The 20,098-nt window shown below is 36.1% G+C and overlaps 1 protein-coding gene across 4 annotated transcripts in view; it reads right to left on the bottom strand.

Moving 5' to 3' along the window:
- LOC142339789 (proton-gated ion channel subunit pbo-5-like) overlaps positions 1-19,835 on the bottom strand; it is a 49,129-nt gene extending 29,294 nt beyond the window's left edge. For 2 of the 4 annotated variants that reach the window (XM_075390052.1, XM_075390055.1), the window contains exons 1-2: positions 19,697-19,835; positions 15,318-15,688 (exon numbers count right to left, since the gene is read on the bottom strand). In XM_075390052.1, coding sequence (XP_075246167.1) covers positions 15,318-15,651 — 334 coding nt within the window. In that variant the 5' untranslated portion in view covers positions 15,652-15,688; positions 19,697-19,835. Of the gene's footprint in view, positions 1-15,317; positions 15,717-19,696 lie in introns of all 4 variants that reach the window. The other 2 variants (XM_075390054.1, XM_075390053.1) reach the window with 2 other exon arrangements.
- Positions 19,836-20,098: the final 263 nt, after the last annotated feature.

The raw sequence follows: 20,098 nt of genomic DNA, 5'->3' as shown, positions 1-20,098 counted from the left end.
AAAGTGAGTTATTAACAAAATATCAAGCAAAATATAATTGTTTAAATTCAAATAATTTTGCATTCTGAGCCAAAAAAAAGTTTGTGGAACAGCAAAGCTGAGCAATAGGTTACTGTGTCTAATTCAGTATCAAGTAATGCAACGGTAATCTACAGCATAGCGGATGCTATAGTTAAAAGAAAAACGCATTAAACGGAAAAATTGTACGGTGCAAAGATTTCCTTGTCTGTAAGAGGAGAGCAGCCGTTACTTCAGTTTACATGAAGTGAAACTAAAAATCGCACTCGAACTACGCTATTATTGTATTTTCAAGAGTTCGCAATAATCACAAACTGAGTTCAAATGGCTTAAAAAAGCCCAATTTGGAGTGCCATAATCGAAGCATTTTGAATTTTCATAATAATTCAAAGATTGCGGGGCACAATTTAATGCATTCCAAACCTCGAACTCAGTGAATTTAGAGAATCTCACAACACAGTTATTACCAACCAATCAGAGATCCAGTTTTGACATGTAAGGCAGCATAAATAGAGCTTTTAAAACTATCCAAAATAAATTGAAAGTTGCATTTTTGTTGTTATTAAACTGACATACGGTAGGTATTGAGGCACAATTTATGAAGGGAATTTTACTTGTTATCGTGTCTTGTTTCTTCAAATCAAAATTGTGATGGTATAGTTTTGACCTAACTTTGGCTCGTTGAGAAGAGAATTAAATTTGCTTTTCTCAAAATTTTCATTCTGAGGATTACAATGCCTAAGTAAGAGAAACTATGTGCAAAAAGTATAGTCAGTTGCTTTTTCTGGCTTTAACGAAATCTGCTCTAGTTCGATATTTGTGTTACTGGAGACCGATAAAGAGACTAGCTAACTCCGAAGTTAGAGAGTTTCTATTTATGTTGAGGTTACATCTTGCAAGAACCCCTGCTTAACTATTGCTTCATTTAGCAGATTGAAACTTTGCATAGTTATAGATATAGGGATATAATTTGTAATAGTGGGAATTCCTAATTTTGATTAATAAAGTCAGTTATTACCAAAAAACAAAGCAAAATAAAATTGCTTCAGTTCAATTTTTTTGAATTCTGAGCAAAACAAGTTTGTGGAACAGCAAACCTGAGCAAAAAGTCACTGTGACTAATTCAGTATCAAGTAAGGCAACGGTAATCTAAGGCATAGCGGATGATATAGTTAAATAAAAAATCGCATTATACGGAAAGATTAGAGGGCGCAAACATTTCCTTGTCTGTAAGAGGAGAACAGCCGTTACATTCAGTTTACATGAAGTGAAACTGAAACTCGCACTCGATCTACGCTCTTATTGTATTTTCAAGAGTTCGCAATCATCTCAAACTGAGTTCAAACGGCTTAAAAAAAGCCCAATTTGGAGTGCCATAATCGAAGCATTTTGCATTTTTCATAATAATTCAAAGATTGTGGGGCACAGTTTAATGCATTCCAAACCTTGAACTCATTGAACTTAGAGAATCTTACTACATAGTTATTACCAACCAATCAGAGATGCAATTTTGATAGGTAAGGCAGCATAAATAGAGCTTGTAGAACAAACCACAATAATTTGAAAATTAAACTTTTGTTGTTATTAAACTAACATAAGGTAGGTATCGGACCACAATTTTTGAAGGGTAAATTACTTGTTATTGTGTCTTGTTTCTGTAAATCACATTTGCGATTGTATACCTATGACTTAACTTTGACTCGTTGAGAAGAGAATTAACTCTGCTTTTCTCAATTTTCTTCCTGAGGTTTAAAATTCCTAAGTAAGAGAAACTTTCTGCAAAAAGTATAGTCAGTTGATCTTAGCGGTTTTAATGAAGTCTGCTTTAGTTAGATATTGGTGTTAATGGAGACCAATAAAGACACTAGCTAACATCGAAGTTAGAGATTTTCTATTTTTGTTGGAGTTACATCTTGCATGAACTCCTGTTTAATAATTGCTTCCTTTAGCAGATTGAAATTTTGCATAGTTACAGATATAGGGATACAGTTTGTAAGAGTGGGAATCCCTAATTGTGATTTAGTAAGTGAGTTATTAACAAAAAATCAAGCAATATATAATTGTTTCAGTTCGAATAATTTTGCATTCTCAGCGAAAAAAGTTTGTGGAACAGCAAAATTGAGCAATAAATTACTGTGACTAATTCAGTATCAAGTAAGGCAATGGTAATCTACAGCATAGCGGATGATACCATTAACTGAAAATACGTATTATAGGGAAAGATTGGACGGTTTAAAGATTTCCTTGTCTGTGAAAGGAGAGCAGCCGTTATATTCAATTTACATGAAGTGAAACTGAAACTCGCACTCGAACTACGCAATTACAGTATTTTCAAGAGTTCGCAATCATCACAAACTGAGTTCAAACGGCTTAAAAAAGCCCATTAAGAGTGCCATAATCGAAGCATTTTGCAATTTTCATAACAATTCAAAGAGTGCAGGGAACATTTTAATGGATTCCGAACCTCGAAATCAGTGAATATAGAGAATTTTACAACATAGTTATTATCAACCAATCAGAGATGCAATTTCGACATGTAGGGCGGCATAAAGAGAGCTTGAACTACCCAAAACTACCCAAAAATCAGTAAACTACCCAAAATCAGTTGAAATTTGCATTTTTGTTTTTATTAAACTGACTTACGGTAAGTACTGAAGCACAGTTTTTGAAGGGTAAATTGCTTGTTATCGTGTCTTGCTTCTGTAAACCACATTTGTGAAGGTATAGTTTTGACTTAACTCTGACTCGTTGAGAAGACAATTAGTTTTGATTTTCTCAAAACTTTCTTTCTGAAGATTAAAATTCCTAAGTAAGAGAAACTAAGTAAGTGCAAACAACATAGTCAGTTGCTCTTGCTGGCATCAACGAAGTCTGCTCCAGTTCGATATTGGTGTTACTGCAGACCAATAAAGAGACTAGCTAACTTCGAAGTTACAGATTTTCTATTTTGTTTGGAGTTACATCTTGCAGAAACCCCTGTTCAACAGCTGCTTCCTTTTTCAGATTGAAACTTGTATGAGTGGAATTCCTAAATTTGATATAGAATGTATTTTACTAATAAAATTCAAGCAATATATAATTGTTTCAGTTCCAATAATTTTGAATTCTGAGCAAAATAGGTTTGTGGAACAACAAAGCTGAGCAATAAGTTACTGTGACTAATTCAGTATCAAGTAATGCAAGGGTAATCTAAAGCATAGCGGATAATACAGTTAACTGAAAAAAGTGTACTATACGGACAGATTAGGCGGTGTAAAGATTAAGATTTCCTTGCCTGTGATAGGAGAGCCGCCGTTACTGTTGGTCCACCGACTCGGACAGTGGAAGGTACACTGCTGTCCAATCTGATGAAAGGAGTGCCGAAGCCACCCACTATCGAAAATCAGACGAAACAACAGCAAATGTCTAGTCAGGTGAACAGAAAAGTGCAATTTAAAAGCAAATTGAAATTCAAACCCTGCTTAAAAGTAATAAGCAAGACAAAAGCAAAAAGCAAAAAGGCATTTCAAACTTAATCAGCAGATTGTGGACAATACCTTTACCATATCAACCGGCGCAAATTCCATACAACAAGAAGTTTTAAGATTTGATGGAAGAAGCTAGCAAAAACTAAGGCTTGGGTACAAGATATTTGGAGGTTCAGTTCGACCCCACAAAGGTTCTCCATCAACAGACTGTTCGCCTACTAGAAGAAAAATTATCCATTCAACTGCGACACAGGAGAACTTTGTGCCGTACACAAGAAATTTTATTGAAGAACATTTGAAAGAAATAAGCGATTGCAAAGCAAATTTGGACTATCATTGGCCTGCACAAATAAGCAATGCCACACCACCAGCACTGAATGCAGAACAGAACAACTTAATTCCAGCAGCGAACGAATGAATGATTAACAACAACTATCCAACTTACAACTATTTTGCTCAAATAGCAAGTGGCTTAGATAAGGAAAATGTTTCGTTAACGTCTTGAGCAAAGTAAATGCGTGAAGAACGGATGACGTAATTCGATTTCGAATTCAAAACCAAGTTGCGACTAGAACAGGCACCAATTTGCGACTAGAACAGGCATGGAAACTCAGATGGAGGAGCTGGAAACCAAGTATCAACTACTGGAGAAGGAGCGTGATTCAAAGCGCAAAGTGATGAGAACAGCATTAGATAATGATGATTTTCGTTCCCAATCAACCAGTGCTCGAAAAAAATCATCCTTCAAAAGGACCTCAAAAAGACAGAGTTTTCAGACTGGGCCAGTAGTATCGACAAACAATTAACACCAGATCGATCAACAGCTCGCTTCGTGGCCACCCCCGAAGTGAACAGGCATCTCCACTTCTCATCTCAAGATATTGCAGTTCTCGCGACCGTTCATCAAGTCTTGGAGATCAAGACGGTTCCCTCCGGGCTGTTCTACGAAACAATAGTGGATATTCATGTAGCAGAGACCAAACAGATCTGAAGTTGCACGAATTCGGCGGAAACCCTGTCAGATGGCTGGAGTGGTATAGAATGTTCAATGCTACAGTGGAGCAACAACCAGTACCAGACTCAGAGAAGATGAGCCATCTAAAGATACCGCTGATGGGCAAAATGAAGCCAGCAATCTCTGAAATGGATTATCGTGGACAGTTTTATGCTGATGATGGAACCCTCTGGAGAGTAAAATTGGACGGTCTCAAGTGATCATTGATGCACAACTAGAGAGTCTTCGTGAGGCTAGTCAGTTGAAACCTCGCAAATCAACAGGTCTGATTAGTTTTTCAGTTATTGTCTCCATCATTGTTATTTTGCTCAAAGGGTTAAAGCAGATCTGCAAGCAACAATCGACTTTGTATATGGCAGTATACAAACTAACTCAAATTTTCAAAGAGAGCTGATGATTCACGACTAGAGACAAACAGTTCTCAAAGATAGCAAACTTCAGTGCTAGTTCGAATTACAAAAAAAAGCAAAAGCAGAGTGATCACCGTCCGCCAGCTGATCGCACTCACAAAATTTATTACTGTCCACTATTTAGGAATATGAATGTGAATGATCGGTACGCAGCGGTGAGAAAGCAACGCTTTTTTTAAGGATGCTTGCGTAAAAAACATGCCCTCAAACAGTGTAAAGTCAGTACGTTCGGTATCAATCGATGCATCAAGAAAGGCAACCGATTGCTACTCTCAGTAAACCAAATTGGCGAGGAGAATCACGCAGTCAACGTAAGCGCGGCAAAAGTCCACCAGAGTAACAAATCTAATAATTTTTTTCAGATACTTCTTGTCTCAATACAGAGCGGTGGCATCAGGTTGAACATATACGTTTTCTTCTGAAGTGGATCAACGGTTTCCTTCATCTATCAAAGTGTACAAGAGAAGTTAGGAGCCCAAAGCACCAATGTTACGCTCAACATAGTTGCATACATGAAACAAAGGAGCTGAATACAGAAAAAGGTTCCTCTCAAAATAAAGGGATTACATTCAAAAGTACGACCATCAAAGCTTTTGAACACCCAACAACCTCTTTGGGATATAAAAACTATGACTACAGCAAACTGAACCAAAGCTTCAACCACCTGAGTGATCTACCCAACAAAATCTTCAATTTGAAGGAAGTTGGCATTATCCTCGGTCAGGATGCTTATGAGCTTCAACGCCCATTGAACTACAAGATAGGAACAAGCAGTGAACCTTTCGCCATTCTAACAGAGCTAGGATGGGTAGTCAATGGATCTATAACGGGCAAAAGAAGTCAAAATGTTCGTCATTTCGCCTTCCTAGAAGAGGTGAATGTCAATGATAATATCCAAACTTAGAGGGACATAGAAACCTATGCTTCCAAAATCATCTCATTCAGTCAGTCAAAAAATTGCAGGCACATAAGACGCTAGAGAGCACAATGAAGTTTACAGGTGAGCTTCTTGTGTGCGAGAAATGCTGTTGAGTGAACCAAATTCAAACCAATCAAACAACTACAGCTTAGCCTTGGGTGAGCTTTACTCACTGGAGCAAAGATTACAAAGGGAGCCAAACCTTAAAAATTCGTATCAACCGCCAAAAGATACAGACTTAGAAAAGGGAATTGGACGATAAAGATTTTGGACGATTTCGAAGTGAACAGCAGCTTTGGGACAGAATGGTATTTGCCACATGATCCAGTACTAAACACGAACGAACATGGTAAAGTAAGACTTGTTTCCAATGCTGCATCAAAGTACAAATAAGTATGCCTAAATGACAAGCTACCAGCAAGACTTGATCTGCTAAACGTGCTGATTGGACCAATAATCAGATTCTGCGAAGGGTCAACAGCCCTGACCGCTGACATAGAATTAATGTTTCTACAACTGCAAGTTCCCGAAAAGGATAGAAGCTGCAAGAGGTTTCTATGACATCCAAGAACTGACGAAGTTTTTCAAATATACAAGTATCAGCGTCACAATTCTGAAACTAAGAGTTCTTTAACTTGTGTAAACTGTGATCTCAAGCAAGAGGGACTAGATAATGAAAAAAGGTATCCAAACGGTGCAAAGGCAATTGAAAACAACTTCTACATGGACGCTTGCATCAAATCAGTAGAAACCCAAGTGAAAGCAATTTTGGTCTTCAACCAATTACAGCCTCTTCTTTGACAACATCGTTTTGAACTGAAGAATTTGGTAAGTAAAAACGATGCATTTACCAAAGCTATCCCAGAAGACCTGCATTTAATCAACTACCCAATCTCGTATGCCAGATACGATGAGTTTTGCAATTTTCATACCAATGCAAAGTGTGCGAGGCACAGTTTAAGTTATTCCAAACCCCGAAAACCGTGTATTCTGAGAATCTTACGACACATATAACTACAACCAATCAGAGATTCAATTTTGACATGTAAGGCAGTAAAAATAGAACTTGATAAACTACACAAAATTAGTTGAAATTTGCATTTTTGCTGTTATTAAGCTGACATAAAGAGCTGATTGAAGCAGAATTTTTGAGCGGTAAATTATTTTGTTATCGCGTAATTTTGCTGCAAATTGTATTAGTGGTTGTACAATTTTGATTCAATTTTGTACATTTGTTGTACTAAATTTGTCTCGTTGAATAGAGAAATATTTTTGATACTCTCAAAAAAATTTTCCCGAGAAACAAAGTTCCTAATTAAGAGAAACTTTGTGCCAAGCGCATAGTCAGTTGCTCTGACTGGCTTTAACGAAGCCAACTGTTTGCTCATTGATTTTACTTGAGACCCATAAAGAGACTTGCTAAATTCAAAAAACTAGACAATTATTATTTTCGTTGGAGTTTCATCTTTTAAGATCTTGTAAGTTATAGGGCTATAGTTTGTAGGAGGAGGAATTCCTAATGTCGATTTATAAGCTGAGTTATTATTAAAATCTTTAAGTTCTTTTACATTCTGAGCGAAACAAATTTGCGAAACATCAAGGCTGGGCGATTATTTATTGAGACTAATTAGGCATCAAGTAATGTAAATGTAATCTACAGCAAAGCGGATAATAAAGTTTACAAAAGTTAACTGCCAATATGTAATATCCGCACAGATTTGAACTTGCTGAAATGAACTGGGTGGTGTAACGTTTTCCTTGCCTTTGATAGGAGAGCAGCCCTTGCACTCGTGCCGAAGTAACCCCTTGATTATCCGCAAACTGGTGTAGGATTAGGGGGGTAAATGTTTATGGAGGCTAAAACGATGTAATATAAAGAGGGTTTTTAAAAAGAGGGTTACTAAAATTTTTAGGTTTTACACCCCACAAATCACACCCAAAAAGATGTAAGATTAGGGCGGTAATAGGAGGTAATGGGGATAGGGGGGATTATTAGATTTTACTCCCCAAATTTTACCTCTCAAAATCGTGCAAGATTTAGGGGGGGTGATAAAAGGATGTAAGAATAGGGGGTAATTTTAGGGCGGTAAAACAATGTAAGATGATAGAGGACTTTTTAGAGGGAAGTTGGTAAAAAACTGTAATGTTAGGGGGTAATGGGGGTAAAGGGAGTATTGTTAGATTTTACCCCCAAAAATTACCTCCTAAATAACGGCGTAGGAGTTTTGAGGGGAATTGGCTAGAAATTACCCCGATTACCCCCCCTAATCTTACATATTTTTGGGGTAAATTTTTTGACCCGGGTTGGTTTCAGTCTCCTACGCTGTTGGCAATGCAGGCTCAACACCATCTTATCTGACCTTATCTTGCTTAGTCGCCATGGAGTTTTGCCCATGGACTCAAAGAGAACACATAGTTCTAGTAAAGAAAAAAAATAGCGTTTCAATTGCGTTTCAAGTATATGCAAATCGGTGTAATTATCAACAAGCAACCTTGTTGTATGCTGGCCCGAAACAAAGTTGCTTCTTGTATTACAAAAACGTTGCTTATAATGCTTGTAGCTAGTTCCATAAGGGTGAAACGCAAGTCGACATTCGAAAAACTGTCGAAGTCAACATTTCGAATATGTGCATTTGATCCTCAATATTCCTGTGATATAGGTGTACAATTGATGAATTCAATTGCAGTGCTAAACCCCTTAATTTCATTTAACCTTAATTTAGTTCAATTTTAGTTACTTCTTTCTCAATTTGTTCATTCTAAATTTCGAAGATCAAATCTTCTTGTTCATATTTTAAATTTGTTTACTTAAGCGTTGTGATTGAATGTCTGATCATGCTGTCTGTTGATTTTATTTTGCCGCAAGTTTCCTTTTAAAGTTGTGATATTATATGATCAAATTGCTGCTCAAATTTTTTGTAAGTTTTCTTTTGTCATTCTCGATAATCTAAATTCAATTTTCAGTTGAGTCTCTTTATTTGATTTTTGCGCCGCGAGTCGCTCAATTCAAAATATCTACTCTAAATATTAATTTCGCTAAGCAAAATAATAGACAACAACTTCACGCTACATTCGCATCGCGAATACAATTAAAAAGTGAGACTCAAAAAAGAATAGTTCACTAAGTTCAAAATGAGTAGTGGAAACGCACAGCGAAAGCACTCAAAATTCATATCAACTAAAATTCGCAAATCACCCAGCAAAAAATTTTGACTATAGAAAAAGATGTTACGACATGGCGCAGTCAGCCAGTGAATCACGCAAGACTCCAATTCCAATCGAACCGTTACGGGGACGGGTTACATCAGACCCACCATTTCGATGGGAAAATTGGCGAATACAGGTGAAACTGGCGATGCTTGCAAGAGAGAATACATTGTTGGACACACTTCTACAAGCGATGCCGACCCACGTACGAATATAAGTGGAGCCAAAATATGAAGTAACCATCGAGGACGCAACTGAACACACAAAGCGAGATCGTCAAATTCGTAACAGTCAGTTGGAACTTCAATGGGAATGGAAATGTCAAAGAATCCCAGAAGCGGGTGTTTTGTGCGGCGAAAGACCATGGCCACTATGTGATCAGAAGTGCGTCTCACTTGTCTACTTCAGTACTGGAACAAACGGACGGCGTCTTTTGACACAGGAATTTTCCCATGATAACATTTCTGATCTCTTTAACCTCAAACTTTTAGAAATGATGAACCTTTGATCGTTATGTCTTCTTTTCGAATAAACAAAAGAAAGGCGAAACGGTAGAACAATATTACATTTCTTAAAGAATTAGCGGAAAACTCTGATTTCGAAAATCGTGAGGAAGTGATAATCAGAGACATATTCATCAACAATATGCTTGACGATTGTATTCAACAAGAACTTCTTCGAGATACAGTAGACACAGAAAGAGCTCTCAGTATTGCAGTCAACATAAAGATGGGTCATCAAAACCAATAACGGATTTCTGCAAACAACAGCTACGCTAAAAGCAACGTAATCAACGCAATACAATCAGGAAATAGATTTCGCGGCGCGAATGTTCGAATAAATGGGCCAAGCAGAATTTCATTCAATCGAGTAGCCAATCGAGGTTGTGGCCAGAAATGGACTCCTACACATCGCCAGGTTTGCTGAACTGGGTAAGAGATTTAACCACTGCGGCCTGTTCAATCATTTTGCAAAGGTATGCTGGAAAAAACTCAATAACACAAAAAACTCTCGTCAAGATACTCGTATTAATAATGTAGAAAATTCTGAAACTACAGACCAACTGGAAAGTCAAAATATAAGCTTCATAAACTACAAAAAGCAGCATAATTCTAAATACGACTCATCTGACGACAGCTATGTTGAGATGGTGGAAAATCTTAATACAACCCCAATTCCTTAACAAAATGCAACAATAACGATTGGTAACCCGGACTATCATTTGCTTGTTGATTCTGGTAGTAGGTGCCCCCTATAAGCATGTCACTTGCCAAGCAGATAATGTTTAACTGTATGCAAGCACAATGGTCTGTGAAATAATCTTTAGAACTTAAGTCTTTCTCTAACGATATGCTCGAAACACTTGGAACCCTGAAACACCAGGTAGCTGTAATGATTGAAAAATTTATAAAGCAAAAGTAACTGTAGTTGCAGACGGTTTTCGATCTATTCTTGGACTTGATTTTTTCGATCAATTTTGAATAACTATTTCACAAAAGCCCTGCCCAAAAACCGAAATAAATGCAGTTGAAACACCTTGTGCAATAAAACAATCTCTAGCTAAAGAACTTCTGGAATTAATTTCGAGAATCGGTAATTCAACAAATCATACTGTCAATTCAAATTTTATAGAAATTATCGTGTTACGCATCAAAAAGGGAGAGAGCTATCAATTCACCTTCAAACGAAAGTAAAAATCGAACTGAAAAAATTGTTAAACGAAGGACATATTTAAAAATTATCGAATTGTTCCGACAAATTTTTCATTTCCCAAATTGTTATTGCAGTCAAAAAGGACCAATCTATCAAAATAGCTTTAGATTCGAAGATATTGAATAAAGCATCCATAAAAATAAAGATCAAATGCCAAACATCGATTCGCTAATACAAACTATTTCACAGACACTGTCAAATGCGCCGCAAGAAACTGCCTATTTTACAACATTTGATTTGCAGTGCACTTATGGCAAGCTAAATCTTCATAACGATATCGCTAGTCATTGTAAGTTCAATATTGTCAGTGGCAATATGACTGGCACTTACCGCTTTAAAGCAGGTTTCTCTGGATTAACGGATAAGCCGGCCGAATTTCAAAAAGCTATCGAGTTTACAGTTGCCGGTCTAACCAATATGTTCGGTTTTCCAGACGACCTTTTAATAGTGAGTAGAGGAAGAATGGACCATCATCTCGATCTTGTACGAAAATGGTTAATAAAACTTGATCAGAAAAATCTTTGCGTTTATCTAGCAAAATGCCATTTCGATAAAGATCAGATTGAAAAGCTCGGTCATCGTATTACACAATCAGGCATTACACCACTATCAAATAAAACTGATGCAAATCAGAAATTGTCTTCACCTTCAAATCTCAAAAAGTTGCAATATTTTATGGGATCTGAGCTTCATTTAAGTAAATTCATACAAAATTTATCTCAAATGTGTCATCCCCTCAGACCTTTACTAAAAAGAACACTAAATTGTTCTGGACAGATGATGAAAAACACTTTATATTGATTAAAACAAAAATTGCAGAGGCCACGGAAAGTAAACATTTCAATCCAAATCTTGAAACGCGGATAAAAAGCGACGCATCTCGAAAAAGTTTGGGCTGTGCAATAGAGCAACGAACTCCGAACGGTTGGCATACTGTAGCTTTTGCATCACGTTTTTTGAGTCCCGTTGAAGATCGATATGTTATTAACGAGCTTGAACTATTGGGTATCGTTTGGTCTATAGAACATTTCAAATACTACCCATGCGGTAAACCCTTTACTGTTATAACGGATCACGGAGCATTACTGTCCATATTGAGATAAAACAGAGCTAATAAATCTTACAATAGTTGACTTACACGTTGGGTTGATCAACTTTTACCTTTGATTTTTCAATAGAACAACTTCCTGGTTCAAAAATGGGGTTAGTAGATTATATTTCGCGCGAACCCCAGCAAAAAGCTGTTAATATTTCTACTTATGATGAGCAATTCATAGCTGCCAAATTAGACGCTAGTAAATGCAGTGCAAAACGCTTTTTTTGGAATGCGTAACAGTATACTGATTTTGCGGCACAGAATCCACTTATAAAACCGGTCTCCAATAATTCACATTCCATTAAAAAAATATGCAGCGATTTTGCATCGCGAAATTGAGAATATTCTGAAAATACGAATAATGGCAAAACAATCAGCAAATTAGCACCAAAAAACTCTCCTTCCACTGATAAAAGCGAGAACACAAACATTCTTCCTCAGTCGCTTTTAGCCTTGAATCGCCCTGCCAATCAGTCGTATCGACTATCTAAAGTTTTTCAACGAGTAGCGGATAGTTTTCCAAACTTTCGAATGATGTCTCAGTCTGAAGAGGAAACCCTATTACAAATTAAGCAATCTGCGCCGTCTAAAATTTGTTTCGCCAATGAAGCAGGTACATCTACAACCCCACCATTACCAGCCACACCTTTGACAACAGGTACCGAAACAACAACAGTGACATCACCATCAACGGATGATCTATATGCAGACGCCTTTAATTTTGCCCTCCCGAATATTTTCTTGCGCACGCTCATGGTTAGTTTGACTTCTAAGGATGCATTTCTCAAGGAAGTACGAGATTGCGGGTTGACAGATAACGAGGACCGTTGCCGTCAGATCAGTCCCTATATAAACAGCTTTTGGAAGGATCCCCACGTGAAAAATGGCTGTGTATGCATCAATGACCGGATGGACATTCCCAAATTTATAAAGGACGCCTTGCTGAAAACAATTCATGCCACACATCTTGGGAGTTTGGGGTAGACAGGCATGGCGGTGCACTCATGGTGGCCGTACATGCATTGGGACATCATAACCAAAATGGCTAAATGTAACCCCTGCGTCAAAATCGGTACAAATTAAAGTCTATCGTTCCTTCTAGCACAACTAAAATTGTGTAAACTACTAAATGAAGAAATTCAAATTGATTTTAACGGACCAATTTATAATGAAATGAACCAAGAAGTCTACTTTCTCGCATTTATAGATCGTTTCTCTAAATTTCCAACAGCCGAGGTATTTGACAGGGCAAATGCTCAAAACATATTCCAATTTTTTCCAGACTATGTTTCTTTACATCGAATTCCCCGTACAATTAGATTAGATCAAGCACAGTGCCAAATTGGTCAGCAAATTAAAACATTTTGCAATCAAAATAATATTCATTTAATAGAAGCTCCAATACACGATCACAGAGCAATTGGGCTAATTGAGAGGCTAATAAAAACAATCAAGAATCAATTAGCTTGTATTAAAACGGCAGCTCGAATTCGGTTTAATTTAAAAGCGTTACTAAACTCAATTATCTATCAACTTTGTATGTGTCGCCAAAAGCTAACACACCTTTGAGTAATATCTCAACTGACCCTGATCCTAGTACTTTAACATATAGACCAATTTTGAAAAAAAAAATTCCACATGGAGACAGTACGCTGGGATGAGCTCATATCTGATGAACAGTGGGACAATGAGGCACGAAGCGATACTGAATTCGAAAAAAACTGAGATCAACTTAGTAAGGAGGCAGTCAGACAAAGCAATGAGGACGATACAAAAAATCAAGAGTGATATCTCATCCAGTTGTTGGCCGACCTGAACCCAGAACAGATGCTTCCCTGACATTAAAGCTAGCAAAAAAGAAGCCGAAGTCTAAACGATCCAAATAGAGTTTGGACGGATTAAACGAGGTCTTAGCACCGGGATCATCTGTGATAAAATCCAACGAACATACATCAATCATAAAAGATCCAGGCAGAAGGAAAGTCACCATAAGAAATTCGGACTTAGCCATATTTGGGACAAAAGCAGAAAAGCAGATGGACCTAAATTGCTACGCCGAACAAAGACCCAAAGCACCTACGGGTAAAATAACTGAGGACCTCATCAATCAGCATGCGAAGGATGCGAGAACAAATTTAGAAGGAAACAAGGAAATCAAGCATAAAAGAATTGCCAACGACATGAGTGGTATTTCATCAGTTCATTCGAATGTTTCGAGAGCACTACGAGTGCGCATGCCAACAAACCTAAAAAGAATATCGTTCCCGCACCGCCACAGCCACTTTTAGAAACGGTCACTGATTTTCCGTCGCTAATGGCCCTTCCACAAACGTCGATTGTAATCACAGAGCCGCCGACACAACCAAAACGGAAAGCAGCTACAAAAACTACAGTAGCTCTACAACGTACGCATAAACAGAAACGTTCGTCACCATCAATAACAGAATCGGACGAATCAAGGGCGTCAACTCAAACTTGCCCACCCAATTTATCATCAAATTCAGCACCCGCAAGACAAAAAAGACGGCAGATGTTAAAACAACAGCAGATTCAAAATAAATCTATTGACAATCAAGAACACGGTCGCCCGAAATCAAGATGCCGAAGAAACGAACTTTTCAGTAGGCCCCTGTTCACCAATACAGACGTACCCAACACCGTATTACGTTTCTCCGAACTATTATGGATCTGAAAACCCAATGACAGTTCGCGAGGCCGAATGTGCTTATGAAACTGATTAAGCATAAAACTCTTCACAAAATTTATTCCTTTATTTGTTGTAACCAGTACATACTTTATTAATTTTATCATAATCTTACTTCGTTGTTTATTTTTGGTGAGGGGGAAATGTGATATAGGTGTACAATTGATGAAGTAAACTGCATTGCTAAACCCCTTTAATTTCATTTAACCTTAATTTAGTTCAATTTTATTTAGTTCATTCTTAATCTGTTCATTCTAAATTTCGAAGATCAAATCTTCTTGTTCATACTTTAATTTTTTTTACTTAAGCGTTGTGGTTGAATGTCTGATCATGCTGTCTTTTTATTTTATTTTGCCACAAATTTCTATTTAAAGTTGTGATATTATATGATCAAATTGCTGATCAAATTTTTGTAAGTTTCCTTATGTCATTCTCGATAATCTATATTCAATTTTCAGTTGAGTCTCTTTGTTTCGAATTTCGCGCCGCGAGTCGCTCAATTCAAAATATCTAATCTAAATATTAATTTTGCTAAGCAATTTAATAGACAACAAGTTCAATTCAAATTGAGTAGTGGAAACGCACCGCGAAAGCACTCAAAATTCATATCAACTTAAATTGGCAAATCGCCTAGCAAAATAAATTCGACTACAGAAAACGATTTCTGTACGACAATTCCGATATGTGCCTATGTTCCGAATTTGAACTTTAAACTTGCGACCTATTGCGTTGCAATTTTATGCTACTGCACTTTTAAATGTCACTTACTCACAACGGGCGTCCAAACAGAGTCTTTGTCCACTTGGATCACTTGACGGTATCCAAATTGCGCTGGATCCCATGTTATGTTCGGGACTTGGTACATAATTGGTATTGAGATGCTTGCAGTCCAGTATCCTTCTCGCTCGTTAACATCCAGAACTTGATGAATTTCGGGATCGACATAAACTTGTGTGTAACCACCATAAGGGCCTCCATATTTCGGAAGCCATGGGGATATCTTATCATGTAATTTCTTCTCAACACCAGGATCTGGACTATATGGTCCACCACTTGAACTAACAGTCTCTCTCAGTAAAATTACAATCCATATGAACTTCATGGAGGATTAAAACGAGCACTAAAAGAAGATCACAGAGCTTCAAAGTTTTTGAAATTGTTGAGGAACTGGTCAGCTAAATATGCTATTTCGATTAAAATGATTGGTTAATTATTGATATTGCATTATTTGCTAAGATTCTTAAACTTTGTGTACTTAAGTGGTACATTTAGTTATCAAATTATCTGCTTCTGTTGTAGGTTAGAGCTGTAGCCAGCAACACGGGCAGGCTAAAACCAGATGCTGGTAGTTGAGATTCGGGGTATTATTTCGTAGCAAAATACCATTCATTTGTATTTTTCAATCTCATATTCCTCTTATTGCGAATTAAGGTTTTATTAAACCTGATTATCATCCCGTCGAGATTATTCACTGTTGCGTCCCCCTCAGCATGTTGATGTGTTGCAGGATAAATAATTGCGTTTCAAATAATTGAGAACTTAATAAATCCAACTGATTCCCATTTTAGAAGAGCTACATACAATAGTACATACCAAGCAAGTTCATTGTAGTACCGTTATGCAATTGGTTCAAAATTAAACCACTCTTATTGTCTTGTCGCAGCTGGCGGATACCGCGAAAAATGAATTGATGAGCGCTGTAATTTGAGTATTAGGATTGATCTTCATTACTATTGACCTTCATCTCTATTGTAAGCTATCAATTTGTTTGGTCCCAACTCAAATCACGATCATTAATCTGGTGCATGGAGAAGATAAGACCTTGCACCATAAGATTGTGAGACATTTCTTGAGTAAAATGCGGACTAATCACTCAAAATCACTGGCTTCCAACTAAAACTTCTTCTTCCATTTGAAATGATTTTTTGGAATTCAGAAAAAAGATTACCCAGTGGTGATTTTTGTTTATATATCGTGCGTTTTTTGTTCCGACCGCAATTGTGGGGGGAACTATATACTCCAATGAGTTTTTTTTGTTCAGACAATTGGCCGATTGATATATTCATAGTAGAGAAATGCGAGTGTTATCATTAAAAAGCTGGTCCAGCGTAGAATTCGAAATAAAAAAGATTTTTTTGAATTTTGCTTTTTGAGGAGTTGTCGAAGATTGAAGTTTTGTGTGAACACTTGATATTTGGCATGACTTTGTTCACTTTTAGTGTAATTAAGATTTTTCTACAAAAATATTAATTCAAAATTACATTTCACGCCGAAAAATGAATGAATTTTGTGTTCCCAAAAGACGAAAGGCAATAAAAAGACTAGATCTGGTCTCATAAGGAAGTTTACAATCAAAAGTTTGAATTCTAATTGAGAAATGTTTTTTAAAAAGATTTTCATATTTTATCCTTTTTGTAAGTCACCTAGAGACAAGTCACTTTTCGAAGTTTAGACATATCGAAGTTCCGTTATTGACAAACCTCATTTACAGTCAAATGAAACCCAATGAACAAAAAGTTCGTTTCAAGGAATCGCTCATGTTTTTCTGGCTTTGACTTTGAGTTTTCGTAATTTTAAATGAAAATTTGATTTTATTCCTGAGGTTATACTCAATTTTTGGAAACATATGGCATAGAATCGCGGACTGAAAGTGCAATACGTTTCGTATTGAGCATTAAGTGAATCAATCGAGTGCTTTGAGTGAACAGCTAACGGCTGCTAAGACTTTAATAAAAACAATTTACAGAAAAAATTTTTATAACATTAACCGATCATAAATTTATTTTCGTGAACTGTAGGTCAGTCTCAGTAATGACAGGACCCCCTACTTTCTACAGCAACCAAAATAGTCTGGTTAGCGGTTTTATCTTCTAACTTCTATTGATTATATGACTTCACTGCCACAACAAATCAATAAAAATTTTTACAATTTTTGGATATTTTCATATTATCTGTTCCTCCTGAAATCTTGTCACATCATGCTAACTTCGATAGCTGCCATTGGATTAGATAAGACGTTCAATGGATCATAGATAAATCTTTAAAGAAAAATTTATGGTTTAACTGGCTTCTTTTGGTTTAAGTGGAGACAATTTCTTCTCGCACTTTTCTACTGAATTTTTAGATTTTGCCTGTGTTTGTTGTTGTTTTCATAGTTAATGACTTTTTGTAATGCCTGGTGTCCGTTGAAAGCTTTTGGGTTTCATGGTCTTGGTACCACAGGTTTTTTCAAACGTTTCGTGGTTTTAAAGTGTTCTTTCAAAATTGATCTTTTACTGAAGTCAAATTGCTGAAAAACGAATCTCCTTGCTGTTAAAAAATTAATTGAAATTAGAAATAATTTTTCTGGAAAATCTTTTTTTAATAGTTTTGACAATTTTTTCGCTTAATTTTTTTTGAAATGCTGTTTTTGCCTGTTTTTTACTCTTTAGATTGCCGTAAAATGTTGACCGATCTCGTAAGCTCGTAATTGAGGTTCTATTGAATGATGTTACTCGAAGCTGTCAGTTAACATTGATTAGTCTTGAAGTTTATGATATTATACATTTTCAATGATTTTTCAAAATTTTCAGCATTAGTTGTTTATTCGTCATTTTGTTGTACTTATTCTCATCATTGAGAGGTCCCAATCCTAGTCCCGGTTATTCAAAAAAATGTCTTTTGTTATTATGTCGCAACTGCTGTCTCGATTGTTGGACAATTTGCGTGTTTTCATAAAAGTTTTGTGAGTGGTCTATATTGGTGTTTTTTTCTCTTCTTTTAGCACATTCGCGTAATAACAGGTCATAATTATTTTCAATTGTGACCCAAGTGATCTTATATAATCTTTCAGTAAAAATTTAGCTCAATTTGTAAAAATATCAATTGAAAAAAATACTTACTATTCAGATAATAGCTAATGGTATTAATGGCTTCAAAAATTTGTGTTTTCGCATATTGTTGGTAATTGTTTGAGTTTCTCTGCCTTTTCAGTCAGTTTCTGTGGCCTAGTCTAACCAAAGACTGATCCTATTGGTTTCATAATGACATTTCAGTAAATTTACATTGAATTATTTCGTTAAAAGCTAATCGTTTCTCAGACTTTTGAATTTATTTGGTTTTATAAAATTGATTGATTTTTGAATTTCGCTTCTTCTTTTTGTCGACTTGTTGCCGAGTCTCATTAAGTAAAAATTCCATCTGCTGTATAGTTAGAAAAAGTAAATTGGTGCTGTTAAGGTTTTATCTGATTGCCTTTTGACGTCGTTGTTTTTGATTTTCGATATTGAATTTTTGCGCGTGAAATTTTTGTTTTTGCTTATTTTGTTGTCTGTTTTTTTCACATAATTTTTTAAATGGCAGATATCGTAAGCGTAGTAATGAGGCATGGAATGACGTAATTCAATTAGAAGTTAGGTTGTGTAACTATTTTTTAAACTCAAAAATCTATTTTTTATTATCTTTTCATTTGGTTGACAATTAAGAAAAAGGTGTCGATGAGCTGGGATCGGAACATCATGTGTGAACGCACATTAACGAGCACCTTTTTTATGTTATATGAACCAAGAGAAAAGTTTTTGCTAATAAACAGGAAATCTCAAATTTGGGTAAAAACTTGATTGCAGTTGTCAACTTTTGCTGAAAATAACTGTTAAAAAGTAAGTTTCGTTTAGTGTTTTTACGCGGTTCCAAAAAACTGACATAATCAGATAGTTGTTTCAGAGTACCTAATAATAATAAAATCTCATTTTTGCAGTATTTTGTTCGGCTGGCTAAGCTCATCACAGGAAAAATTTCAGCTTTCCTACAAACAACTAACTATCTAATTCAGCTTGACCTACTCTTGAAACAAGAGAAAAACAGCGTGCATATTCTTGAATTTCAGCAGAAAATTCACCCAGAGCTGATTTTTCCCTGTGATTTTTTCTGTTCTTCTTAAAAATTGCAAGTTAATTCCACGGTTTTTTTTGTTTTCTCTCCAACTGCAAAAACTATACCTAGTTGAAGATTAAACTTTTTAATGCAGAATAGTAGCAATGTATCTGCGTGATCTCAAAGTACTTTTTGGAAACAAAAATACAAAACTTTTACAAAAACTAGTGTCCTGGAGTAGTAACTAATGACCAAAATTTTCTTCGAGAATTTTTTGGCCAGTTTCTCAAACGCACATTAATGTGTTGTAACTGAAATGACACCCAGGACCAATTTTCTGGTCGCATAAATTATTTTAACGAAATTGGGGCTAAGTTTAACACTTGATTTACAGGACTTTACAATTATTTGAATATTTACCAGCTCCAAAACTCTAAAGGCAGGATTATCATAATAACCATAATACCTCTTAGGTAACAGACTTTTTTATCAGTTATGTAAACAAAATATGCAGGGCACGCTTAAGTTGAAAACGTATTTTAGAAAATTGTAAGCTAGTGTCAAATTTCTGTACTTCTGTATTTTAAACGTCACTATATATAATGTTAAGCATTCCAATTGTTCGATTTTATTTATATTGGTGTCACAAAAATCAGAATAAAGCTTTTACTTCACGTGTTACCAATTTTTATCGATGG

The sequence above is a fragment of the Convolutriloba macropyga genome, chromosome 5 (assembly GCF_964194025.1).
Source record: "Convolutriloba macropyga chromosome 5, txConMacr16.3, whole genome shotgun sequence".
Lineage (NCBI taxonomy): Eukaryota > Metazoa > Xenacoelomorpha > Acoela > Convolutidae > Convolutriloba > Convolutriloba macropyga.
The sequence above is the reverse complement of the archived record's forward strand: the minus strand, read 5'-3'. Positions and strand labels throughout refer to the sequence as shown.